We start from the raw sequence: 27,427 nt of genomic DNA, 5'->3' as shown, positions 1-27,427 counted from the left end.
ATACTATACAATTAAAAGACATATTTAAATTGTGATTGATTTATAATATACACACAAACACATTGCTATCTTTATGACAACATGAAGAAGAATGAGTGCTGAGTGCAAAGCAATGTTCCTATTGATATTTTAACTGCACTTTAGCAGCCATTTGCACTTGTAAACATCATGTCAAGAAAATCAGTTGAATTGGTTGTAGCAGCATTCAACAGCTTTAGTAATATCCAGTTGGAATGTTACGGAATTGGGTCAGAATAGCGCTGACAGTAAAGGGAAGTGTTTGATCCCACATTTAAATAAATATACATCTTGAATGCAGGTGCCAAAAACACTTAGATCCCTCGATCATATCTGCTCATGGGACCCTTCTTGCTCCTCTCTCCTTGAGATAGATTTTAAGAATTGGGACGTCCTTAAAGATAATAGTGATGATAAGATTATAAAGCAGAACAAAAGCCGGAGGAGCTAAGAGGCACATCATTGAGAAATCAAAAATCCCATATGTGAGTGACTCTGATGCCTCAAGTGTTGAAAAACAACTAAAACGTTTACATATACATATTTATGTATGCACCGAAGCATGATTACAGAAAAATGTATTGGTGTTCCATTTTAGGGTTTTGTCTTTTTCTTCATTATTTAAAGCTGACTTAAAGGTGGGGTAAGTACTTTTGGAGAAACCAGCTCGAGATCGCTAGAATTTGAAAATACACAGCCGGAACAAATCTGCCACTTCCTCACAGAGCCCCTCCTCCAACACACACGAACGCGCACATGACCAATGAGGGCACGAGATAAGTTTGTGCACAGATGGAGGCTGACAGGCAGGTAGGCCATCCAGTTACTTTAGCCGGGCCGCTAAAATGATTGGTCGTGCTTTTTACAGTACTACGGCTTCCACAGATGACTTTTTTTTAATGGATTTTTTGTCAAAGCACTTAAGATATTCATTGCTATCGGGATGTTAAGAGCATTCCATGGAATATAACAAAAAGTGTATCTCGAGCCGGTTTCTCAAACTTACCTACCCCACCTTTAAATACTATAGTCTTCAATATGGCCTCAGAAAATAAAGTGATTGACCATAAAGCCATCCCTCATTTCTTAGGTTTAAAATGAACAAAGGACTTGAGGACAACTTGACTCAACTCTATGACAACTGGACATTTTACAACTCCTCGGTGGAGTCCTTCATACCGAGGAACAACGTCACCTATGTTGGATTTTACCTGCACCAGCCGTCCACCGCATCCATCTTCATCGTGTCCTACCTGCTGATCTTCCTCGTGTGCATGGTGGGAAATGGAGTGGTGTGCTTCATTGTGCTGAGGAGCAAAAACATGCGGACTGTCACCAATTTGTTCATCTTGAACCTTGCTGTGAGCGACCTCCTGGTTGGGATTTTCTGCATGCCCACAACACTTCTTGACAACATAATTACAGGTGAGCAGAACCCTAATTTGAAGCTTTCACTGTGTTGTTGTTTTTGACGTGTTTAACTTTTCTCAAAGCAAGGAATATTAGCCAAGCTGGCTGTTTCATTGACAGTTGTCCGTTTCTACACAGATTGAAATGTGCTAACAAATAAAGGTATGGAGGCTGTGAAATTGGAACAAGCATTCATGGTCTTCGAAGGAAAAATCGATAGCCTGAATGTTTGTGTCATTACAACAACAGGTCCAATTTTCCACTTGTCGAATACTTAATCCCATGACAGAATTAAAAAAGAAGTGCCATTAACTATGTTTAAGACATTCATGGTACCATGGAGGATGCATACATTAAGTAGGGGAGACCAGGGACAGTTGTAACACGGGTCGGTTGTAACACCTTCAATATCTCCAATCACAAACAAGCTAGAGTGATGAAACTCACTCTGCACATGCGCAGTTAGATGGTAAGATCGCTGAGAAAAAAAGGAGCCATGTTTGAATTTCTCGCGTAAGATATCAGCAAAAGTGTGTTTCTGAGGTAAAATATTAACTACAATTATATGATGTATTTTTTGGATACTGTCTTGAGTTCAAATGTCTAGGAATCCAAACTAGTATTATTAGAATCACTGTTTTGTAAGCTACAAATATAACTAGCTAAATATGGGTCAAGCTAGCAACCAGGCAGGTTCACAGGGGGTGGAAGTAAGACTGGTGGTCCTGGGACGGTTGTAACGGGACGGTTGTAACATGGCACATTTACAATGATGGCTCATTTGCTGGAATGATCAATTGTTCATTCAAGCATACAGTTGTATTGTTGATTGGTGTGCATTGTCCCTGTAAAAATAAACAGAATATAATACTGTACATTAGGCCTAAAGTGTGTGTGTGTGTTTACAGTATGCCAAATATCAGAAAGAGGAAGACAGACAGGGGAGTGCCACTTGCTCTGCTGCAGAGGGCCTCAAATGAAGTTGAGAAGGGCGAATCATTCAGGGATGTGGCAAAGTCCCTGGATATATGCCATGTCACCCTGTACCGGTTCCATAAGAGGAGGCTGAGGTTGGAGAGTCAGGGATCACAAACACCCCCAAGAGTAGGCTACTGGACACCAAAGAAGGTGTTCTCAACAGAGCAGGGGATGCTATTGAGAGACTACCTGATGGAGGCAGCTGATTTATATTATGGTCTCAGCTCAAAGGAGGTAGGTCCACATAATTAAGGTAGAAGCACCTCTCAGAGAACAGTTTAATCCTTCACAGAGGATGATGCTGTGTGTGTTATCTGTGATCCTGTTCATTGTTTGTTGGAGGATGTGTGAAACCCCATTCAAATCTTGTTGCCTTAGAATTTGACAGCTTTTCCTATTTGTTGTCATGCAGTGTGAAAAAAGGTAACCGTTATTAACATGTTACAACCGTGCCTGGCATGTGCTACAACTGTCCCTGTACACAAGGACAGTTGTAACAGTTGAGTTTTTAAAAAAAATACATTTTCCAACCTGTACTTATTTCATAAAAACATCTTAAATACATTGTTTCAGTAGCTGACATATTGATAATGTATAATATAGCAAAATGGCTATCCTATTGTAAATGGTTTTTTACTTATTGGGGAAAAAGTGTTGCAACTGTCCCTGGTCTCCCCTATTAATCTTCCCTCGTCAAATATTTTCGCTTCATGACAAGATACATTTACAAGCTAATTGCCTAATTACAGTCAGTCTCAGTTGAAGCGTAATGCAAAGACATACGCTAACATTCTAGAAAATCCTATCCACAAACATCTGTAATTAGCAGATATTTTGTGCTCTAATTATGTTCAGGACCAGAACTCACCCACACTTGCAAATAAAGGATTTATCAGCTCCAATACCTTGCAATCTGAGCATTAGTGTATGCATGTAAACACTGTAACCATGGCTGTGTATCGCTACTAATTTCAGGAAACAATATTTCAGTAGTAATTGCTTGGATATGAAAGACATTCTCAGTGAACTCATGCTGTAAAGTTTGCAGAGAACCCTGTGAGCTAGTGCATTCATACAAATATAAATGTTTACATTGAGAGTTGAGCACCAAGCAGTTGGAAATGTACTTCAATAAAATAGCATACTAGTGTTACATGACAAATCACAGAGCTGCTAGCTTTGTTAATCCTTTGATTACCTTGTTCCCTAATCCCCAACTATGGTATGTGTCCTCTTCAGGGCTGCTTTGTGATCTGTTGAGACTTAACCTATTATGGAGTACCATTTCCACTACTAAAAGACATACTTGCTGGCCATCCCACGCAACATGAACCTGTCCTTGAGAAGAATGATCTATTGTTTGGCTGCAGTTATCAGAAGTGAGGAAGGCTCAGAGGAGTTGAAATTGTGATCGCTGCATGCATAAATAAGAGCAGGGCGATGCGATGATTGGAGTCGACAGTTGGCTCTCAACAATACAAATCTCACAGCAGCGTTTCTCAAGGCGAGAGAGATCATTGCTGAGAGTAGGCTACTGTCTACAGAAACAGCATTTACTGTACTTCATCTTTTCTGTTCAATAAAAACAAGGCAATAATGATTTAGGATGAACCAAGTCTGCCCTCAACTGTCTAAAATGAAGCCATACTTTTTTTCAGCTTCAATCTCCAGTGCAGTCAGCTGGGAAATAATCACAAAATAAAGCCTGTGAGCATGTCTCTTTTGTTATGTAAGAATGTCAATTGAATGACAAATGAATTGGCTGCGATTACAGTGAGTGCACATCCACTATATGGCATCATTAGTCAACATATTGCATATTGGGTGCCAAGCCTAAACAGGTGCAACATATTTTACACCTATTGCCTTTTAAAAAGAGAAGCATTAAAACAGCAGTGTAATCAGTCTGAATCTGGAACAGACCCTGGACATGGAGTTTGCTGAAATCCATCTGGCACAGTGCTTTGTGTAATTTAATCCCTCCAACAATTACATAATTTAGAATGAAATCCTACAAATATTATGACAAGCTTACAGCTATCAAAAAATAAATAAAAATATTTGCATCAGATTTCCACATTAAAAAGGATGTAATGGTTTATTAAATTAAAAAAATCTCTCCGGAAGTAAACAAGAAGAAATCTGCTTCCCAGTGAATTATAATTTTTTTTTTTAAATAACCGAACAGGTCTGTCTGATATCTTTTGAGGTTTGGAATCAGTTTTCTTCAGCAGTGTAAACATCTAAATATCTTAATTAAACCTACAGTAGAGTAGTGTCAAGTTTTTTCACATCTGACTATTTTAAGTAATAAGCGAGCTCTGAAATCTTTACCTACTGTTCACAAAATAAAATGTACTCTTATAGAAAAGAACATCAATCATGCATACTAATTCAACACATGCCCTAACATTTAGGGTGACATAAAATTGTATTTCGCATTCAGTGTACATTAAGTACATTATTTGGAAATTCAAATGTTCTCTAATGTTCTTGATGCAAACACATAAGTACAAAATACTACAGCTTTCACCATTTTAAAGCCAATATATGTGCTACAGAAAGCCTATGGGGTCTGCTCTAGGAAGGTCGTGGGGCCATTTAAAACCAAAGAGCTCCTTCCTTTAGGCGTATGTATATGTCAAGTTTATTTTCAAAATGTAGCCTTTTTGTGAACAAAGTTGACATTGTTACAAAGTTCGCTGAGTATTTAGCATGTGGTCATCCCTTGTAGAGCATTATAATTGTAATGTTATGTGCCTTTTAGATTCAGCCTGACAGTAAAGGATGGATGCAGCGAGGCCAGCGAAACATTAGGCTTGGTCATGTGGCGACCAAGGAAATGTTGTTGATCTTTGTCCTGATATGCCGATTGAATCTACATAATACAAGACTTACATAAAGTCAATGTTGTTGGTTTTCTATTGTGTCAAAATCATGATTTTAACTTTCAACCAACACAGCTATACATCTGTTTACCAAATGTTGACATGTGTTGATTTGTTTTAGTAGCAGGATGCATGCCTAAGCAAACATACAGTAAGTGCAGCTCCTGGCCAGTGAATGAGGTGGGATGCAGAACAACACTACAGACATGCACACAGTTGTCAAAGTCAGCCAAAAACAAGGATTTGTTTTTTTATTCCTTCCAAGAAAATGAAACTTTGACGTTTTTGAATATCTATCTTTGCACAAAGTTTTCAGACTGCGTCCTGAATGTGGAACTAGCATCAGCTAAGAAAATCTTTCGGATCGCATCTTTTTCTATTGGATTGTCCTTACTGGCTGCAGGCAACAGCTGGGGAAGAACCTTGGTCAGTCGCCATGTTTCTGTTTATTCTGCATTTAGGGACCGCTGATATGTGAAGTTGTAAGGAGCTGTACCTACTTATTTCACTATTTAAAGTTCCCAAATAGGGAGGCAGCTGTCTGGATGAAGATAGCCAGAACTGTCTTACGGCAGCCTATGTGCCGGGTTGTAACAACCTGCTGCTGGCTATATTTCCAGTAAGTTTCAAAGTGCAAATGCAGGAGGAAAGCCTGCGATAGGCGTCTAGGAAGCATTAATGCTCAACTCCCTGTTAACATTTTAATGAATATCCACTTGGGATTTAAGTGTCCTGTGCCTTCAACACAGGAAACGACACCATGCCTCCTATAAATAAAACATTAAACCTCATGGTTTTCCTTCAAACACACAATCTTTCCATCAAACAACTTGAGTTTTAGTTGCCAAAACCAGAGGTTAAGGGGATGTTAAGGAGAATAAGTTGGTGCTTGTGAAAGGCTCAGCTGTGAAAAATGCTGTGGTTTGTCATGTCCCCAATCAGTCAGTGCAGAAAATGTCAAACACAATCAGAAAGGCATCGATCAGGAGAGAACTGAAGCAGAGGGATTTCATGAAAGCACTAAGCTTCATCAGCTTCAACATTTCTTACTATTTGATTTATTGCTGATTTTGAATGATTGAGTTGAATATATTTTAGTAGAAGGGTTACTGGCTGCCAAACAAAAGGGCAACATTGTTTACAATAATGGAAAGTTTCTCAATGATGCTGGGCATTGTAGTTGCACTTTAATACTCTACACTCCATCAAATTACAAAAAATGCAATGAAAGTGCACTTAAGAGGTAATCCAACAGTTATCATGGAAAGAAGTTCAAACCGGAGAGACGTGATTTAAGAATTACATATTTATTGTTTACACGTCATATGAATGAAAGGATTGCCACGATAATACAACAGGAGAATGTAATGGTGTTTGGCGATTAGGCCCCGGTTTGCAGGATAATCATTCAGGAGGGAAAGAACCGCTCCGATGAAATCCCCGGGGTCTAGACACTGGTGGTGGTGATGAGTAGGTGAGACCGGTCTGAAGGAGGAAGGTTTAGCTTTGTCCTGAAGGAGACAGGAGGCGAGAGGGGTGGAGGCGGGTTGCGTGTGATCATCTGCAATGACAACTGACAGGGAGGAAGAGCAGGCATTTAAGGAATTTAGCATGTGCAGCGATTGGCTGCTGAGGGGTGACGCCCTCGTATTTAATGAGGGGGGAAGGGAGCCATAGGGTGACGTGTAAGTGACTCGTGTTAGGTCTTCCTTATTGAACTTGCGCTAAAGCTTTCATTTCAAACCGGAGAGACGTGATGTAAGAATTACATATTTATTGTTTACACGTCATATGAATGAAATGATTGCCATGATAATACAACAGGAGAATGTAATGGTGTTTGGCGATTAGGCCCCGGTTTGCAGGATAATCATTCAGGAGGGAAAGAACCGCTCCGATGAATTCCCCAAAACCAGTGAAGTATGAAATACTGAGATGAACTGAGTTGCTTACCTTGTGGGGTGACTGGTGATCTGGGAATGAAAGATAATAGATTAACATATGTAAGCGGCATTGGGCCGGAATCACTGCCGGAGCTTACGGGTCATGCTGAGACTGACTGCCGAAATCAGTGCCGGTCTTATCTGAAAACGACCTGCGGGTCGCCTGCCTGGCTAGCAGGGCTTGACTACGCCGCCCGAAGGTCGAACGGTTTTGTTTTGTAACTGACACCGAAGTGTACGGTGGCCCAACGTCCACGACACCGAAGTGTACGGTAGCCCGAAGCTACGACACCGAAGTGTACGGTGGCCTTCCGCCACGCCTGACTTCGCAGGATATATTTTTCTTTTTCTTTTTCTTCTTTATTTTTCTTTCTCTTTGTTTTGTAACTGACACCGAAGTGTACGGTGGCCCGAAGCCACGACACCGAAGTGTACGGTGGCCCGATTCCACGCCTGACTTCGCAGGATATATCTTTTTATTTTCCTTCTTTACTCTTTTCCTCTTTCTTTATTTTCTTTGTTTTGTAACTGACACCGAAGTGTGCGGTGGCCCGAGTCCACACCTGACTTTGCAGGATATACATTTTACACTGACACATTTGAGCACGGGCCTGGGATTTGGATACCTGTGTCCAGGAGATGAAGCCCGTTACGTGTAGGTGCGCGTGAGACGAGACGTTATTCCCTGTGGGCGGGGCCCGCGGACTAGGACGGGAATAAAGTTTGAATATCAGGTACCTTAGTGAGACATGTATACTTATGAATGTGTTTATGAGCCACCACCAGTTATATGCATAGATACCATAGTTAGGGTCTGAGAGATCTTTGGGAAGCCCGTACGGCGCTGATGTCTGGACAAATGAAGGTTGTGAAGGCGGAGGAGGACCACCGTCCTAGTTGTTGTAGGGATGAGGTAGAGAGACCTTGATTAGCAGCAGAGGTGGCTGCACCTATCCTGAAGGAATGCCCCGGGTATGATATGGGTGATAGGCCGGATTTAATGAGAACTTGCTTGAGGTAGAAATTGACCCTGCGGCCATGACCCTGCGAACCACTCTCCCTGGAAGAAACCCCCAAAACCCATGGATGGGCGGCATCCGTGAAGAACCTCATTGAGTCAGAGGAACGCACGAGGCCATCGTAAAAGAAAGTAACTCCGTTCCAGTGGGCGAGCAGGAGGGACCAGAACCGGAGGTCTGAGCGGCAGCCTTCGTCTAAGAAAACGCAGTCATGGAGGTTGTCGACCGCCGATGCTGCGTCCAGGAGGCGGGAGATGAACGAGCGCCCCTGGGGGATGACGTGCATGGCGAAGTTGAGGTGTCCGAGAAGGGAGAGCAACTGTTGTTTTGTGATAACTTGTTGCTCGCAGTATGACTTGGTGATGTCCCGGATGCGCTGCAATTTGTCGGAGGGGAGAGACGCCTTCATGTCTATGGAGTCGAGGATGATGCCTAAGAACTCTAAGCGTGTCTCGGGACCTAACGTTTTCTCTTTGGAGAGAGGGACACCTAACTCCTGAAGCAGTGTTTAAGCTTGGCCAGTGAGATCCCTGAGCTGTCCTGTGGCGGGTCTATGAGGAGGAAGTCGTCCGGTAGGTGAAGGACGGAGGGGATTCTGACGATGTTCAGCAGGATCCAATAGAGCGCTTCCGAGAAGGAATTGAAGATGCGGGGGCTGCTTCTGCACTCGAAGGTCAGGCGAACGGCGAAGATAGAGTTTGGACTCCCACTTAATACCGAACAAGTTCCACTGAGACGGATGAATGGGGATGATTTGAAGGCATCGGTAATGTCCGCTTTGGAGAGCCGAGCTCCGTGCCCTGTGAACTTGATCATCTTTATTGCATTATCCACTGAGGCATAGTGAAGGGAAAACTGATCTGGAGGGATGATGCTATTGACGCTGCAGAATGGGCCGGAGCAGGGAGCGGACAGATCGAAAATCAGCCTTTTATTTACGTGTGGCTATTCCGATGGGATTTGAACGGAACACTGAGAAGGGGGAGGAGCTAAAATGACCGATTATATATCCTTTGAGAAGTTCTTTGTCGATGAGCTGGGAAACTATGTTGGGTTCTTTAGCGGCTGACTGTAAGTTTCTTGCTACGAAAGTCACTGTGGGAGATGGGAGGACCCCTACCCTGAAGCCTTGGGAGAGCCCTGACAGGAGATAGTCAACAAACACGGAATCTGGGTTAGTAGATAGCGCAGCTGCTAGCTGAGGGATGTTAATATGAGTGGAGGGGTGATATTTCAAAATGTTTAGTTATTTATTTATTTATTGATGTTTCTGGCGCAGAGCCACTGTGACGGCCCGTCCACACGGTGGCGTGCGTTACAGCTTCCAAACGCTTCTGCCCATTCACTTTGAATGGAGTGACGTCACTTTTAGCAAAACTGTATTTTGGGAAGCGACGTGGAGCGTTTGCTGGCGTTGCTCGCTTCAAAAAGTTGAGCAATGTTCAACTTTTGGCGCCTCGGCAGAAGCGTTAGCCAATGAAATCCCGTTTATGCAAATCTGCCAGTACAAGCGCTAGCCAATCAGACCGCGTGTATGCTGGGAGAGACTACGCAGGTAATTCCTCATATTCCAAAAATTTGAGGGAAAATTCATTATAGCGGTAGTGAATCACCCGGTGCTGTATGATCAGTCTCTGTTCATCTACCGGGATATAAACCAGAGGAGCGAGGCATGGAGGGAGGTGGCAGAGACAGTGGGTGAAACTGGTAGGTTTTCGCCTGTTTGGGATTTTTAATTTTTTTTTCCAGTTTACTTCGTTTTAACATTGCTATTGCTTTGTATGTCGGGGGCAAGAGATTCATGTGATTGGTTGTTGCTGCTGTGCGGACCAGTAGCGTAGGCAGAAATGTACTTTAGGGTGGGCCTGTAAAAATATAGAGTGGGTCAGATTTTTCTTCTGCGCATCAGAAACTAACCACAATCCCGCTACCGGTGGCAGATTACTTTTAGAATACTTCCTTTCTTCTCCTTTCCTCTTCTTTTTTCCTTTTCTTCTTCTTTTTATCTTTTCTTTCTCTTTTCAATACTTTCTTTTCCATAACAGATGGGTATGTTTTGTTGAACGGGAGACACGTATTTTACTGTTTTAATGGCTTACGAAGAGCACAAACACAACATTTTAGTGTCATTCTGGACAGCTCTCTCATCTGCACCGCACATAAAACCCAGACTGCATTCTTTGTACTGTCTTAAAACCTTTCCTTGGAATAGTTTATGCATTGTAAGGTGTCCTTGGGTGCTTTGAAAGGCGCCCCTAAATAGAATGCATTATCATTATTATTTATTATCTGAAACGATGTAATAACTTTTAAAACTTTTCCCAGTTACTTGCCCCATGCATTCGGCAGCAGCAGGCCATTCAGTTAGATTTGATCCCGTTATAAATGTCATCATTTCGACAATAAATAAATGCTACATAAACGTTATCTTCCACGTTTTATCTAAACATCTCCGTTTCTACCTTCCAATATGTTTTGAAAGAGAACTCTCTCTCTCTCATCTGCGTGCGGGGCGGGGCCTCACGGACACGCTGCATCTCTCGCTCACAGATACGCTGCAGCGCTGTGCACACGGTTCTGCCGGTAATGAATATTACATATTGTGAGGAAACTTCCACCAATAATTCCAATAAGTATTCACTTCAGGTTTACGAAAGTAACTGCACTCAGATTACTCGTTTTTCAAATGTAACACCAGCTGAATATACTGATTTTTATTTATTTTTTCTGATTATGTAACACCGTTACATGTATTCCGTTACAACCCAACCCTGTGTAAGGGTGAGTGAAAACATTTTCGTTAAAACTAGTACCTGAGTCCAACGGAAGTTGAAGCTCCTGTGGCGGAGTCTTCCAGAGCCTGGAGGCGAGCATCGATAGCTATCATGGAGCTAGCCAGGGATTGCAGGGAGCCGGCCGCGCGGCGCTACTCTCCATAAGGGGTGTGACACTCCCTGCCTGGCGAGCCTGAGAAGGGGTGGATTTTTGGAGGGGGACGGGATCCTGGAGGGCTCGACTTCCTGCCCTTTTTTTACCTCCGCGGCAGCGGCCTCGTCCTGCTCTCTGGGGAGCTGACTGGAGCTGCTGCCCCGGACTGGGGAGCTACGCTGGAGACCTGGTCCGAGAGCTCTCGCAGCTGAGAGAGAGTGAGGCCTGGGGCTGTGGGAAAGCCCTGCTGCAGGAGCCGGGCGATGAGGAAGTCTGCCTCTGTTGATAAACCGCTGTGGGGAGCCGAACCGGGATCGGAGACTTCCAGAGAAGGTTCGTGTTCCGAATTGTCCGAGTTGGACATCTTGAGCTAGTTGTTTCTTACGGTTTTTCTCACGAGAAGGAGTATTGTATTGCAACTACCATTGCGTGTGATCATCTACAATGACAACTGACAGGGAGGAAGAGCAGGCATTTAAGGAATTTAGCATGTGCAGCGATTGGCTGCTGAGGGGTGACGCCCTCGTATTTATTGAGGGGGGAAGGGAGCCATAGAGTGACGTGTAAGTGACTCGTGTTAGGTCTTCCTTATTGAACTTGCAATAAAGCTTTCATTAAGCACTGCTCACTTCAAATGATGGTAACTCAAAGTTAATTCACTGTTGGGAGGCAATTGGACAAAAGCTTCAACAAAATGAATGTAATCATTTCTTATTGTAATGCACGAGACAATAATAGCAAAGAGTAAACCAGAAACTTTTAAATAAATCCGCTCCATGGTCAAATGTGTATGTGTAGCTTAATTGAACATTACATTTACAAAATTATTTATTTGTAGTTTAAAGGTGTTCATATTCATTTGCCGAAGATCCTCTTATCCCACCTTAAATCTCAGTTGTTTGCGTGTACGCATTTTTAAAAAAAAGTAAAACTTTTCGCATTCACACAGAGAATACAAATATTAAATGTCCAGTAGTCAAACCTTTGCAATAACATATTGTGCATATTCATACATAATGTTTTTTTCAATGAGTGAGAAGATGTGCACTTTAGACTTTAGAACTAGCAGCTTCTATTGTGTGTATACTGTATATATTTAAAAAGTAACAATAAGAGCTGTACCGATTTGCTATTAAATGCAGTCCTTTGAAAGGTAATTTGTTCACCCAAGTATGAATGTGACATATAGTAGAGATGTGACAGGAGGGGGAGGGGAAGCAACATTAATCATTCCAGTTGACTGGCATTTGCAAACTTGTCCTACAGCTGAACATCTGACCAAACTGAGTTTCAAGGAAAGAAGGGTCTCCATCAGGGAGTAGAGCAAGATATAAAGGAAAATATGTAGTTTTTAACAAATAAGCAACGTTGCTATCTTGAAATGGAGTTCCTGCCAGAAGCACAGCAGTCAGAGAAGCACTTCTCAAATGTAGCAGAGGGAATAACAGAAAAAGTGATGCCTGCTAAAAAGAAAGGGGATGGCAAGTCAGGCTCTGCGGAAAGGCACAGACTTGGTATCACACAATGTAAATGTAACTCAGTGGGCTGTGAAGCACTGTGTCAATCAGAGTGTGGGAAGAGCTCTTGAAGTCTACCAGCATTCCCACCAGGAAGCTTTGTGATGACAGCCTGATGCATTTCAGCACTAGGGAGTGGACATTCAGATAGCCAATGACATTTGCCCGGGTTATGAATCACAGTCTGACAGGACAGTGTTGCCGAGTGTACGGCTCAAAAGTGCACACCAGTTAGAACGACAAGCGTCAAAATAGAAGAAAAGGAAAGACTTAAATATCCTCTGGGTGACATGTTTATCAGGGACGTGACGTGTTTGGCCGCGTATTGGCTCAGAATAGAAAAATAAGTGATGTCAGAGAAGATTTTAATGTTCTCTGAATGGCATGTCTTTCAGGGATATGACACATTGGTTCCTCCTTCTATGTTTACGGCCTACGTTGTTGTTGAAGATGAGAGATCAGAATAATTATGTGTGGCCTTTTGTCTCTGTCTGTCTGGCTGCAGTGATCTGAGCCTCTTGCTTGACCTCAGACCAAGGGCGCCGGAAGCGGGGGGGCCATTGGCCCCCCCACTTTACGGCCCTGCCCCACATTTTCGCAGCATCGGATGCCGCGGAACACTGTACACATCCCGTTTCAATAATTCCCCTCTACTCTAAAGTCGCATCTAAAAAGAACGCCATCTGATCTAGCTGTGTATATTTTGTTATTGTTGATTGTTATATTCAATCTCATTAGCTACAGGCATGTTTGAAGCTTGTAAAGGGAAGAACACAGCTCGCCTCTCACTCGCCACTCTGCTCTTCCACAGCGCCGCTTCCCCTCCCTCCGCTGACATTATGAATGTAAGGCATAGTAATCATAGATAACACCGCAGGGTCCGTTACAGTTTGTTTTCATCTGATTTCAAATAAACAAAGTCTTGGCTTTCAGAATATTAAACTTGTTTCGGCAAATTCAGATGATAAATACAATTTTGAAGCTTGTAACGGCATAATTACAAGCGGAGAACGGAGTAACTTGACGTCACAGCAAGCATAACAACAGCCGGTGTTTCTCCTGAAAGTTTTCCCCGGGAAACAAACGCAAAAATACACAAACACACACACGTATATACACACACACACACACACTCGCGAGCTTCCCCCAGACCAGTAATCCAAACGAAAATATCTTCCCTCCGTACTACTTTGATCATTTGCTCCGCTAATAATCGATCCAGAGAAGAGGAAACTTTGAGGCCTTTTTCTCAAAATGATGACTCGGTGACAGTCATTATATAATGTGACATATTTTGCTTAATATAGTACAAAAACAATCCTGATATCATTAGAAAGCTAGGAATCTCCTCTTTCCAACAGTGTATACAACTCAAAATGTGTCTTCGGATCAATGCGACTGATTTCGATGGAGCAGGTCACTTTGCATTAGGTAAAATACAGCAGGCAGACATAACAGGAAGAATATGTACATTTTAATCCAATCAAATAGGACATTGTCACACCATTCAAATGTATCCATGTACATTACAACCAATAACAAAGCTTATGTGTTTATTTGTTACGTTGTTTACGATGTGTTACGTTGTTCAGTGTGTGTCAGCCGTTAACCTAGATAGATAAACTTGCAAACATGTCAGAAGAACCGGCGCATAAGAAAACAAAATACAGTCAAACTAAGCTGAAATTCAACAACTTGAATGTCACATCCCTGACATCCACACTCCGGAGCCTGGTCCTTCAACCATAGAACCAGCGCAGCCAGATGAACCCCAGCAGCAGCTCTGCGGCCGCAGAGGCTGTCAAAACCGCCGCCGCCGCCGGCATCGTTGAACCGAAACAGGCTGGTTCCGACTGCATGGAGGTTTGTTGTCGGGACATTGAGACGGGCAAATAATAGCTTATTTGGGCAAAGAGAAGGTACTTCAATGCAGAATGGTACAAAAACAGAGAGTGGTTAATTATTTGCAAAACCACTAAACGAGCTTTCTGTGAAATATGCAGATGTGCTGCTGTCAAACGGCTTGTAACTTTCTCCAAATGTGGAGATGACAGCTTTGTAAATACCGAGTTAATAACTGGAACTTTTCACAGAGCTTACTTCAGTCAAACACCAGTCAACATTCAGCTTGTCAAACAAGAGCGTAGCAAGAAAAAAGAAGAGATGGAATGAGCAACTGCGCTGTCACATGTGTGGGCTGGTCTGTATAGTTTAATGTACAGGAAAGGAGTGAGCAGAGGGTCGAGTTGTCCATTATTGTTCTGTTTTCTCTGACTATCTGTATCTTCCTCCTGAAGACCCTCTCAGACTTTCATTTGCTCGCGCTACTAAAGAGACACGTTACCATGGAAACCAAACAATGGTGTAGCTGTATTGAAGTCCGAGTGGAAACAGTAACATTTGGTGCGTTATGTTAGAATGAAACAAATCAGATTTAGTCAGAAATCGGGAGAAATGCGGGATAAATATGACCCCGGGAGGAAAACGGGAGTCTCCCACGAAAATCGTGAGGGTTGGCAAGTCGACTACGTCACATACACACGCACTTTTTGGCCCCCCCACTTCTGAAATGAATCCGGCGCCGCTGATACACACGCACTTTTTTTTTGGCCCCCCCACTTCTAAAATGAATCCGGCGCGCCTGCCTCAGACTGGACACCCAACAATCTGCTTTTGTTTCTCAAAGAAAGCATTTATCTTGAGCAACATTAGGATAGTTAATGTGCTTAATGCTCTAATGGATCTGAATCACTGCTTAGTGATCTCTTGCAATTTGTGAACCCCATGAAAGAAGCATCACAAGGAATACATGAAAGGCACACTGTTTATGATATGTTGGTTAATGGGCCTGCATGATCACAAGCTTAATAGACAACATGTGACTTTTTATTAGAGTTAATGTTTTAGCTAAATTCATTGAAAGGACATCAAAGTAATCTCTGTGAAATTAATAGTTTTCTGTCAATGTTTTACTATTATACATATATACATGATGATTCTAGCTTTTTAAATAGTTTTTCTAGCTTTAGACATCTTCATGGTGTTTGCAAATTCTAAAGATAGAAAAACCGTTCAGAAAAAAAATCAAACATTAGTAGATAATTGTTTTTCACTTGACAGGTAGGGGATACAACAAATGGCAATCTGGAAAATAGACAAATGTACTTTTACCTGTGAGTATTAAAACAAGTTCACATTTGATATGTACATAAATAGTACAGGTGAATTGTTTTTAGAAAAGGTTTTGAAACAATTTAAATTCAACTGACTTAAAACAACCAAGAATCATAAGTGCTATGTTTGTAACCGTTATCGTGTTAGTTGCAGAGATTAGTGTTTTCTCCAGAGAAGACATTTTTGGAAAGAATTATGGCTCAGTTGTAAGTGAAGGTTTCTCATTTGACTATTTGCAGTATGTTCCCCACAAAAAAAAGAAGGTCAATAAGTAAAAGATACTACTAACGAGCCAAAGTTTCAGGAGAATTGTGAACTTGTTGTGTTAATAAATACACTGTGTATATTTATCATTTCTAATTAACTAGGCATGCATTGAAAGGTCAGCAATGATTAGCATTATGCATTTTAGACATCCCTCATATCCCTCTATTTCAGCCCTGTAAGAGAAACGCGGATTTTGGGCCCTTAGCTTGAAAAAAGAAAAAAAGAGAAGGCGGAGCTAATGCCTGATCAGAATTCTACCGTGATACAGCTAAATTCTGCCGTGATTAAATGCCATATCATGTTCCAAACCACATCAAGGATTATTTCTGAAACAGTATGGAGCTCAAATGCTTTTCCTATTGCGGGTTTCCCACAAGGTGAGTTCCTTTTTTTACACATACTCTCTCCAGTACAGGTTAGCTCTGAGTGTTAGCGATGCTAATGTAAACAAAGACCATATTACGGCCAAAACACGTCGTGCATTGTTTCTGATAGCACTGTTTCTGAGAGATTTGGGTACGGAGGAAAAGAGAGAGGGTTTTGTTTTCTGACACGTTGTGAGTCTCCTTGCCCACAGGGACATTATTTATGTATAAAGGACATTAAAAAGTGCATTTTGCATGATAGGAGACCTTTACATAATTATAATGACCTGTTTACTGACTAGGGGTCAGAAATCCAGAAATGTATTATTTTGTAGCAATACCAGTGAAATTCCACGTTTCGATAACAAATTGTTAACACAGAATTTGTTTTAAAGAAAAATATAAATCCTGTGCTTTAACATCCCACATCCCTTTTTTATGTACCCGTTTGCATACTTTTTTTCATAAAAAATGTTTTACAAGACAACATTGAACACATCATGGTCATGCTATAATTAACCATTGCCTAAAGTTCTTATCACTGAATAGAACATGAACACAACAAAGTGCAACTCTTTTGAACCTCGCTCCACTGGCTGCTACAAGTAACATTATCAATAATCCTTCGGCATCTGTCGAAAAAAAGGGATACTTCAGAAATGATGTATTGCTCTTTCATAAATCTGTGGGACTCACAAGAGACAGATTCAATGATTTAAAGATGGAGCAGCAATGTCTAGCCCTCAGTATTAGTGAAGCTCTGAACACATTTGAAGTCTCTGTTACCTTTGAGTCAGCCACAATAAGACACTGTTAGGATCTGTCTGTGTTGGTGTTTTTCTTGTCTTTTTCTATCTTTGGGTTTCCTGTTTTATTTTGTAGAGTGTTCACCCCCGTTTCCTGCCCGTTTGCTTTCTGTCTGTTTCCCTCCCTGATTACCCGATTGTGTTCACCTGGTGCCTCTGTGTTTTCTCCTCCCTCCTCACCTGTCTCGTATTTATGTGATTAGTCCTGGGTGTATTTAAGTTCTGGGTTTTCTGTCTCTCTTTATCGGGTTGTCTTGTGTAATGACTTGGTCTGCGGTGAGTGTTCTGTTCTGTCTCTGTATATTATAGCCTTGAAATAAAGGAATTATTTTTGTCACTTAAATCTGCATTTGGGTCCTGATTCCTGCACACCGTAACATTACAACCCGACCAAAATATGGGCCCAGCAGATCCTTTTGAGCAGGAGCTATTGGAGTTTTCCTTTGCTTTGGATGACTGCTCGTATCGATGGTTGGGAGCGTCCAGGGTTCAGCAGCGAGAGGCTGTTCTGGCAGAGGCACGCCGGATTACTATGGAGAAGCCAGGCTTGGTTAAATTCTTATCGGGCAGGATTTTGGATTTTCTCACGGTGTGTTATCCCCTGCCTGACAGCCCCAGGCCTCCCAACTCCCGTTTTGATACCACACGCATCGGTGTGGTCCGTCTGGCGTCAGCCCCTGCTTCTCACCCAGTGTTTGCTACAGTCCAGGAGCCATTCGCTGGTACTCGTCTGGCCTTTGGAGGTCCACGGAGCCTCCAAACGGCTCCTAAAGGAAGGAGTCGCAAGGCCAGGTTGGCAGCACGAGCCCAAAGGGCCATGGTTCCAGAACCAGTTCAGCCTCCAGCAGCCATGGTTACAGACCCAGTTCTGGCCCCAGCAGCCATGGTCCTTGCTCCAGAACCGGTCCCGGCAGCCATGGATTCGGCTCCAGAGCCGGCCCATACAGCCATGTTTCCGGCTCCAGAACCGGACCTTACAGCCAAGATTCTGGCTTCAATTCCGGCTCCAGAACCGGACCTTACAGCCATATTTCCGGCTCCAGAACCGGACCTTACAGCCATGTTTCCGGCTCCAGAACCGGACCTTACAGCCATGTTTCCGGCTTCAGAACCGGACCTTACAGCCATGATTCTGGCTTCAATTCCGGCTCCAGAGCCGGCCCATTCAGCCATGTTTCCGGCTCCAGAACCGGACCTTACAGCCATGTTTCCGGCTCCAGAACCAGACCTTACAGCCATGTTTCCGGCTCCAGAACCGGACCTTACAGCCATGATTCTGGCTTCAATTCCGGCCCCCGCAGCCATGGTTCCAGACCCCGCAGCCATGGTTCCAGACCCAGCTCTGGCCCCAGCTCTGGCCCCAGCTCTGGCCCCAGCTCTGGCCCCAGCTCTGGCCCCAGCTCTGGCCCCAGCTCTGGCCCCAGCTCTGGCCCCAGCTCTGGCCCCAGCTCTGGCCCCAGCTCTGGCCCCAGCTCTGGCCCCAGCTCTGGCCCCAGCTCTGGCCCCAGCTCTGGCCCCAGCTCTGGCCCCAGCTCTGGCCCCCAGCTCTGGCCCCAGCTCTGGCCCCAGCTCTGGCCCCAGCTCTGGCCCCAGCTCTGGCCCCAGCTCTGGCCCCAGCTCTGGCCCCAGCTCTGGCCCCAGCTGCCACAGTCCCATCTCAAGTTTTCTCTCGAGTCCCCTCTCCAGTTTCTTCTCAAGTCCTCTCTCCAGTTCCCTCCCGAGTCCCCTCTCCAGTTCCTTCTCAAGTCCCCTCTCCTGTTCCATCTCTAGTCTCTTCTCGAGTCACCTCTCGAGTTCCATCTCTAGTCCCTTCTCAAGTCCCTCCTCTAGTCCCCTCTCTGGTCCCTTCCCGGGTCCATCCTCTAGTCCCTACTCAAGTCCCTCCTCTAGTCAATTCCCTAGTCCCATCTCTAGTCCCTCCTCTAGTCTCCTCTCCAGTCCCCTCTCGAGTTCCCTCCTCTAGTCCCTCCTCTAGTCCCTCCTCTAGTCCCCTCTCTAGTCCCTCCTCGAGTCCCCTCTCTAGTTCCCCTCTCGAGTTCCCTTCTCTAGTCCTTTCCCTAGTCCCTCCTCAGGTCACTTCTCTAGTCCCATCTCCAGTTCCCTCTCCAGTTTCCCTCTCCAGTTCCCTCTCGAGTCCCCTCTCCAGGTCCCTCCTCTAGTCCCTCCTCTAGTCCCCTCTCTAGTTCGCCTCGCGAGTCCCCTCTCGAGGTCCCTCCTCTAGTCTCCTCTCAAGTCCCTACCCAATGTCCTGGTCCGTTGGAGGTTCCGCTGGGGGTCCTGCCAACTCCATGTCCTGTCCCGTTGGAGGACCCGTCGACTACTCCTCTGCCGGGGGTCCTACCAATCGTATGTCTGTCCCGTTGGAGGTCCCGCCGTCTACTCTCCTGCCAGGGGTCCTGCCAGCTCCTTGTCCTGTCTCGTTGGAGGTCCCGTCGACTACTCTCCTGCCGGGGGTCCTGCCAACCCTTTGTCCTGTGCCGTTGGAGGCCCCGCCGACTACTCTCCTGCCGGGAGTCCTGCCAACCCTTTGTCCTGTACCGTTGGAGGTCCCGCCGTCTACTCTCCTGCCGGGGGTCCTGCCAACCCTTTTTCCTGTCCCGTTGGAGGGCCCGCCGTCTACTCTCCTGCCGGGGGTCCTGCCAACCCTTTGTCCTGTCCCGTTGGAGGTCCCGCCGTCTACTCTCCTGCCGGGGGTCCTGCCAACCCTTTGTCCTGTCCCGTGGAGGGCCCGCCATCTACTCTCCTGCCGGGTGTCCTGCCAACCCTTTCTCCTGTGCCGTTGGAGGCCCCCGCCGACTACTCTCCTGCCGGGGGTCCTGCCAACCCTTTGTCCTGTCCCGTTGGAGGTCCCGCCGTCTACTCTCCTGCCGGGGGGTCCTGCCAACCCTTTGTCCTGTCCCGTTGGAGGGCCCGCCATCTACTCTCCTGCCGGGTGTCCTGCCAACCCTTTCTCCTGTGCCGTTGGAGGCCCCGCCGACTACTCTCCTGCCGGGGGTCCTGCCAACCCTTTGTCCTGTCCCCTTGGAGGTCCCGCCGTCTACTCTCCTGCCGGGGGTCCTGCCAACCCCTTGTCCTGTCTCGTTGGAGGTCCCGTCGACTACTCTCCTGCCGGGGGTCCTGCCAACCCTTTGTCCTGTGCCGTTGGAGGCCCCGCCGACTACTCTCCTGCCGGGAGTCCTGCCAACCCTTTGTCCTGTACCGTTGGAGGTCCCGCCGTCTACTCTCCTGCCGGGGGTCCTGCCAACCCTTTTTCCTGTCCCGTTGGAGGGCCCGCCGTCTACTCTCCTGCCGGGGGTCCTGCCAACCCTTTGTCCTGTCCCGTTGGAGGTCCCGCCGTCTACTCTCCTGCCGGGGGTCCTGCCAACCCTTTGTCCTGTCCCGTTGGAGGGCCCGCCATCTACTCTCCTGCCGGGTGTCCTGCCAACCCTTTCTCCTGTGCCGTTGGAGGCCCCGCCGACTACTCTCCTGCCGGGGGTCCTGCCAACCCTTTGTCCTGTCCCGTTGGAGGTCCCGCCGTCTACTCTCCTGCCGGGGGTCCTGCCAACCCTTTGTCCTGTCCCGTTGGAGGGCCCGCCATCTACTCTCCTGCCGGGTGTCCTGCCAACCCTTTCTCCTGTGCCGTTGGAGGCCCCGCCGACTACTCTCCTGCCGGGGGTCCTGCCAACCCTTTGTCCTGTCCCCTTGGAGGTCCCGCCGTCTACTCTCCTGCCGGGGGTCCTGCCAACCCCTTGTCCTGTCTCGTTGGAGGTCCCACCGACTACTCTCCTGCCGGGGGTCCTGACAACCCTTTGTCCTGTGCTGTTGGAGGCCCCGCCGACTACTCTCCTGCCGGGGGTCCTGCCAACCCTTTGTCCTGTCTCGTTGGAGGTCCCACCGACTACTCTCCTGCCGGGGGTCCTGCCAACCCTTTGTCCTGTGCTGTTGGAGGTCCCGCCGACTACTCTCCTGCCGGGGGTCCTGCCAACCCTTTGTCCTGTGCTGTTGGAGGTCCCGCTGACTACTCTCCTGCCGGGGGTCCTGCCAATCCTATGTCCTGTGCCGTTGGAGGCCCCGCCGACTGCTCTCCTGCCGGGGATCCTGCAAGTCCCGTGTCATGGTCCTCTTCCGTGGGGGATCCTGCCGAGGCCTGTCCCACCAGCTCCGACACCGGGTCCTGCCCGGCCTCCGGCACTGTCCCGTCAGCGCCTTCCTGCCCGGCCTCCGGAGCTGTCTGGTCTTCGCCCTCGAGCCCGGCCCCCTGAGAGCCGCGGTCTTCACCCTCGAGCCCGGCCCCCTGAGAGCCGCGGTCCTCGCCCTCGGGCCCGGTCCCCTGACTATTCCTGCCGTTGCCTTCGCCCTCGGGCCCGGCCCCCTGACTCTTCCTGCCGCTGCCTTCACCCCTCCATGGTCCCCACCTTGGACTCTGTCTTGCCCCCGGGCCGTCCGCCCGAGTCCCCCTTTTTGGACTCTGCCTTGCCCCCGGGCCGTTCGCCCGAGACCCCTTCCTGGTCCTCTGCCTTGCCCCCGGGCCGTCCGCCCGACTTCCCCTTTTTGGACTCTGCCTTGCCCCCGGGCCGTCCGCCCGAGACCCCTTCCTGGTCCTCTGCCTTGCCCCCGGGCCGTCCGCCCGAGACCCCTTCCTGGTCCTCTGCCGTGCCCCTGGGCGGTCAGTTCAGTCCCGTCCTCCTGACTCCCTCCACCCACCCTGGTGGCTTAGTGATGCGTCCCTCCTCCGGACCCCCTCCATCCACCCTGCTTGAGGATTTGGACTTTTTTTTGTTTTGGGACATCTGGGATCCGTCCCTTGAGGGGGGGGTACTGTTAGGATCTGTCTGTGTTGGTGTTTTTCTTGTCTTTTTCTATCTTTGGGTTTCCTGTTTTATTTTGTAGAGTGTTCACCCCCGTTTCCTGCCCGTTTGCTTTCTGTCTGTTTCCCTCCCTGATTACCCAATTGTGTTCACCTGGTGCCTCTGTTTTCTCCTCCCTCCTCACCTGTCTCGTGTTTATGTGATTAGTCCTGGGTGTATTTAAGTTCTGGGTTTTCTGTCTCTCTTTGTCGGGTTGTCTTGTGTAATGACTTGGTCTGCGGTGAGTGTTCTGTTCTGTCTCTGTATATTATAGCCTTGAAATAAAGGAATTATTTTTGTCACTTAAATCTGCATTTGGGTCCTGATTCCTGCACACCGTAACAGACACAAACACTGTCAGCATCTCAGCCCTGATAAAGTAGGCTAAACACGTTTTAGACTTTTCCCCCTCAAGACAGCTTAATTATATATTGTTGCAAAAGCCTCCCAAATACTCTAATGTTCTTATGTGAATGTGCTCGAGGCAGTCTGAATTCGTGCACTGATGTTTTGTTGTGACGTGTTGTTCTTGCCAACAGGATGGCCTTTCGGAAGCCTGGTCTGCAAGATGAGCGGCATGGTCCAGGGGATCTCTGTGTCAGCATCCGTCTTCACTCTGGTTGCTATTGCTGTAGACAGGTACAGTGGCTGTATTTCACTTTTACTGCTACATGTAATATGACAGAACATTTCCTCTACCCAGCATCTTTCACACTTGAATTGCCCAAGTGCTTAATGTGCAAAAGTAAACGGATTACAGCAGCAACCACTCTGAGAACACGAACCGTCCCAAAGGCGTCACAACCCGATTAATTTTCCTGACTAAGTATTCTAATCTCAATTTTCAGTGACTGCCTTTCTGGAGCCTTCTGTATTTATATTTTTTTGTGATAGGAAGATATGTAAGAATGCTCCAGAATTTCTTTTTAATTTGATTTGGCTGAGAGGAAAGCTAACAGCCTTTATCAATTTGTTGGGTGTTAAATCTAAAATGAGTCCTAACATTTCTTCTTGGTGAAGTGATAGTTTGATGGCATCATATTTGTGAATTTTCTTTCCCATTTTGGAACAATGTTTAAAAAGAAAGTCTTCATTAGTGAACCTTGAGTTCAGAATATTTAAAAACGGATATGTGTTCCCCAAGGTTCCTGCTCACCTTAGATACATATATGTTTAAACCTCACTCAAAAATAAAGATACATTTTAAGTGAGTTTAAAAACAAAATTAGCACCACATCGTCTTTTTTCTCCCTTTACATAATTGTCCATCCCCGTATAAAGACAGCCCAATGAGGATGTTTGTACAGCCTTCTCATCTTTATGTGCTTGTCCTCTTTTCAACCATTGTGCTGAATTGCCTAATTGCTGTTCATGCAGATGACACCAGCTGGCTCTTAAGCATGCAGCACTGTCACCAATTGAAGTTACCTGAGGGGGTCTGTGCCTCTAGAAAGGAAAATAATTTGAAATGCTTTGACACAAAAGGTCAAAGTCACCGTCCATCAGGCAGAAAATTAGAGTTAGATTTGAGTGGATAAAGGGCATTTTGTCTGCCCTATTGGCCGTTTTATTAATGCACGGAAAAGCCAGATCCTAACAACTGCATCTATTCATATGTGAGCTTATTGCTATCATACCATCATATCTAACATAATCCCCTTTTTCCTCTTATCTTTAACATCAACACCATGTATTGAAATTGATCAGCCCAGATGTCTCTGCATGCGTGTGTTCTTAAACTACAAATCAAAAGATCCGAGAGCTCCAAGCAATAAACCTTCTCTCTAACATGGTAGTCATCAGTTATGTCTACTGTCAGTTTCTAATCTAGTCTGAGAACAGACACATGCCGCTGCCTATAATTACACCATGCTTCACGGCACGCAATATCTGATAATGATGTCGGCTTTTTGAAAGCTTCCTGTCCTCTTAGAAACGGATACAGCATTGGAGGCGGGGTCCAATTGATTCCCAATAAAGACACTCAGTGGTTCATGAAACCAAAATGGCCCTTATCTTCCACATCCATTGGACCCATTGAGAGAGATAATTGCTAATTTGACAACCTTTAGGACAGAATGTTCCAAATAAGGCCGTTCAAGTTTTCGTGCTGCAAAGGCAATATAAATGTATGCATATCATTTAAGTCTGTATTAACACAATAATAATAAACACTGTTTTCTGCCATTTCTCCTCCGATTAAGAAACTCTTAAGCCTAAAGTCTTCCTCCCTGCTAGGAGCTCTCTTAATGGCTAAGAAGTTTAAAGATGAATACATGTTGTATTTAGGCCCCGTCCACACGGAGACGAAACGGAGACGAAGATGAAAACGAACCTTAGTCGTTTTCAAAAAAGTCTTTCCAAAAACCACAGCACATTTATTGTGGCAACACCAAAAACAACACAAATGATGAGAGGCTGGGCGAGGGGAAAGGATCCCGGCGAGAGTCTCCCCACAGGAGTCTTGGAGAGAGTGGCGAAGGCCCCTTGACTCCTAACCCCAACCCCAACCCTAACCCTGGGCAGCTGGGCTTAAGTAGAACCTGGGCTCCGGCCAGGTGTCCCCAGTTATGCTGATTGTTTCCTCAGCTCCACCCCCATCAAAGGACCTGCAACACACACCACTAACAGGCAACAGGCTCTGGGGCCATCACAGCCCCCCCCCCCCATAAAGTCAGGTCTCGCCAGGAGAACGTGTATATGTGGCAGCTTCCAGGTAAAGTTAGCGTCAACCCTCACAGGGTGAAAACAGTATTTCCGGTCTCGAAGTTTTCATAATAAAACCGGAAGTATTCCCCTCACTGTCAAATGATTACACAGTGATATCTGCATTACTCATCCGCTAAAAAACATCAGTTTATCTTTGTTAATTACACAATATTGATTGGTTTAAATTGTGTACAATGCTCTTGTGTTTTTAACCTTCGATTCGGAGAAACAAATAGTTATTTCAGAGTTTAGACACAACAGAGTTTCCGAAGACACTACACTACCCAGAATCCCCAGCTATCGTTTGGGACTACAACATCCGCCTTGCTTTACAAACCCCGTGATTAGTCCTCAAGCTCTGTGATTGGATGTTGGAGTGGCAGTGCGACAAGGTTACGCCGAGCGTCAACAGCTCTTTGAAATGGAATGGAACCACGGCAGACTATCCAAAACTGAACTCGGACTCGGACCCCCCCCCCCCCCCCGAACTACACATGCTGGCTATTGTGTGTTACACAACATGTTCTATGGCACGTCTCTACTGGGAATTGTAGTTTTATAAGACGTTTTCGTATTTCCCACAATTAGAAGTTGCAAGTATTAAACTGTGTAGACCCCTGGAGGTTTAGGGGATACCAAACACATTGGTGTTAACTAATTTAAAACATATAATTAATAAATGGGTGAAAATTGCTTGTGCCCATAATGGGCAGCATTAATATACCCACATGACAGCTAAGGTCAGAAAAGCTTTATTTAACAGCTGGTCTTATGTTTGTGACCCCTCCTGTTGTTCATTGATAAGCCTGAAACATGCACTTGTCAAGGTTCAGAGGCAAATTTTGCAAATATGGCAGTAGCCATCGATCATCATAAGATAAGATAAAATATACTTTATTGATCCCAAGTTGGGAAATGTTTTTGTTACAGCAGCATGTACTACTTTGTTCTACTCCACTACAATTCAGAGGTTAACCTGGTACTTTTACTCCAATACATTTATTTGTGTTACTTTGCAGATTCTGATTAATGATGTGAAATATAAACAACCCTTAAATCAGACTTTAGTTACACCTGAGTCAAATTCAGGGAAGGTGATTGTCAAGTGCCAAATTAAACTATGCAATATATTAGACGCTAAGTACTTTGTCAGACTTAATATTTATCTGTGGATACCCCCAAAGCTTTTTTCTTGTTCAAAAGAAGACCTTAACTTAAAGTATTATTTAAGGTTTAAATAAAGCCTTATTAGTGTGTCTGTTTTGCACATCCTCCTATTAATATCTTTGGACGTCCTGCACTAAACTGTTTTATTGTAGAGATCACTACAGTATCTTCTTGATATTTTATATTCTATATTTCTATCATTGACCTTCTACTTTCCCCCTATTTTGTATGTAGGCTACTCTTAATATTTAAATGTTTTCATCAAATATAACATTCAACAACAAAATTCAATAACGTGCTTTAACCACTAGGCGGTGCGGGTTAAAAAACCAGTGTTCTAGTTAATAAAATATAATACTATCAGCTATTGAAATTCTGATTCCATAGATGTGTCTCCCATCACCCAAAACCCCTAACTATTCTCTCAACTCAGTATTTACATTCTTTAATTCAAAAAAAATCAGTAATATCTTTAAAAACTCCTTTTCTATCAGCTGTGCACCGTTATGGTGTAAATATAACCTATCTACCAATTGGATCAAATATAAAAGTCAGCCCAATTACTATTGATACTGCAAGGAGACGTATTGTGTGAAAATAAATGGAAGATGTTGTTTAATTGCTGATATATTTATGATCCACGTCACATATTCAGTTTCGGCTGCATTTCTTCCCGTTTGTCCAAAGGTCTTCTGATCAGGGCTCTATAAATAGAGAACTACTGCAGATGTGTAATATTTAATGCAGCCGAACCGTGTATTACAATGCCGTTATGTGATGATTTCCAAAGAGAAAAGCAAGAACACTCGGAATAAAGTATTATTTAAAAAAAAAAAAAAAAAAAGTGTTCCGATTTCATATCGCATAAACACCATATCCCGACGTGCATTGTGGCTAAAACATCCAGGATTGTGGGTAGTTCGGTGTTCAAAACCTCTGAAAAAAGAAATTTGTCTCTCAGAATCGAAAGAGAAAAACCTATGGGAAAAACACAAAAGCATTGTACACAATTTAAACCAATTAATGTCGTGTAATTAACAAGGATAAACCGATGTTTTTTTAGTGGATGAGTACTGCAGATATCACTGTGAAATCATTTGATCATTGGTTTTATTATGAAAACTTCGAGACCGGAAATACTGTTTTCACCCCGTGAGGGTTGACGCTAACTTTACATGGAAGCTGCCGCATGTACACGTTCTCCTGGCGAGACCTCAAATCATCTTCGTAATATCTATCAAACTATAGATCCTACACATCCACTGGACGTGGATTCTAAAAGTACAATATAGACTTCTCGCTAGAAATCTAATCAAAAAGCATTTTAATGGCCAAACTATCCTACAATTTAGGATTTTACAGAGAGGGTTATTTGTGAATAAACAACCATCTGTAACGTTAGCATTCAACGG

The 27,427-nt window shown here is 45.0% G+C and overlaps 1 protein-coding gene across 1 annotated transcript in view; it reads left to right on the top strand.

The window, feature by feature from the left end:
* npffr2a (neuropeptide FF receptor 2a) overlaps positions 1–27,427 on the top strand; it is a 40,544-nt gene that overhangs the window by 5,443 nt on the left and 7,674 nt on the right. Inside the window, exons 2-3 of the mRNA XM_034216713.1 lie at positions 1,109–1,443; positions 22,679–22,778. Coding sequence (XP_034072604.1) covers positions 1,116–1,443; positions 22,679–22,778 — 428 coding nt within the window. The 5' untranslated portion in view covers positions 1,109–1,115. The remainder of the gene's footprint in view (positions 1–1,108; positions 1,444–22,678; positions 22,779–27,427) is intronic.

Source organism: Gymnodraco acuticeps, unplaced genomic scaffold (assembly GCF_902827175.1).
Source record: "Gymnodraco acuticeps unplaced genomic scaffold, fGymAcu1.1, whole genome shotgun sequence".
Classification (NCBI taxonomy): Eukaryota; Metazoa; Chordata; class Actinopteri; order Perciformes; family Bathydraconidae; genus Gymnodraco; species Gymnodraco acuticeps.
Note: the sequence above shows the minus strand (reverse complement) of the source record. Positions and strands in the feature narration are given on the sequence as shown.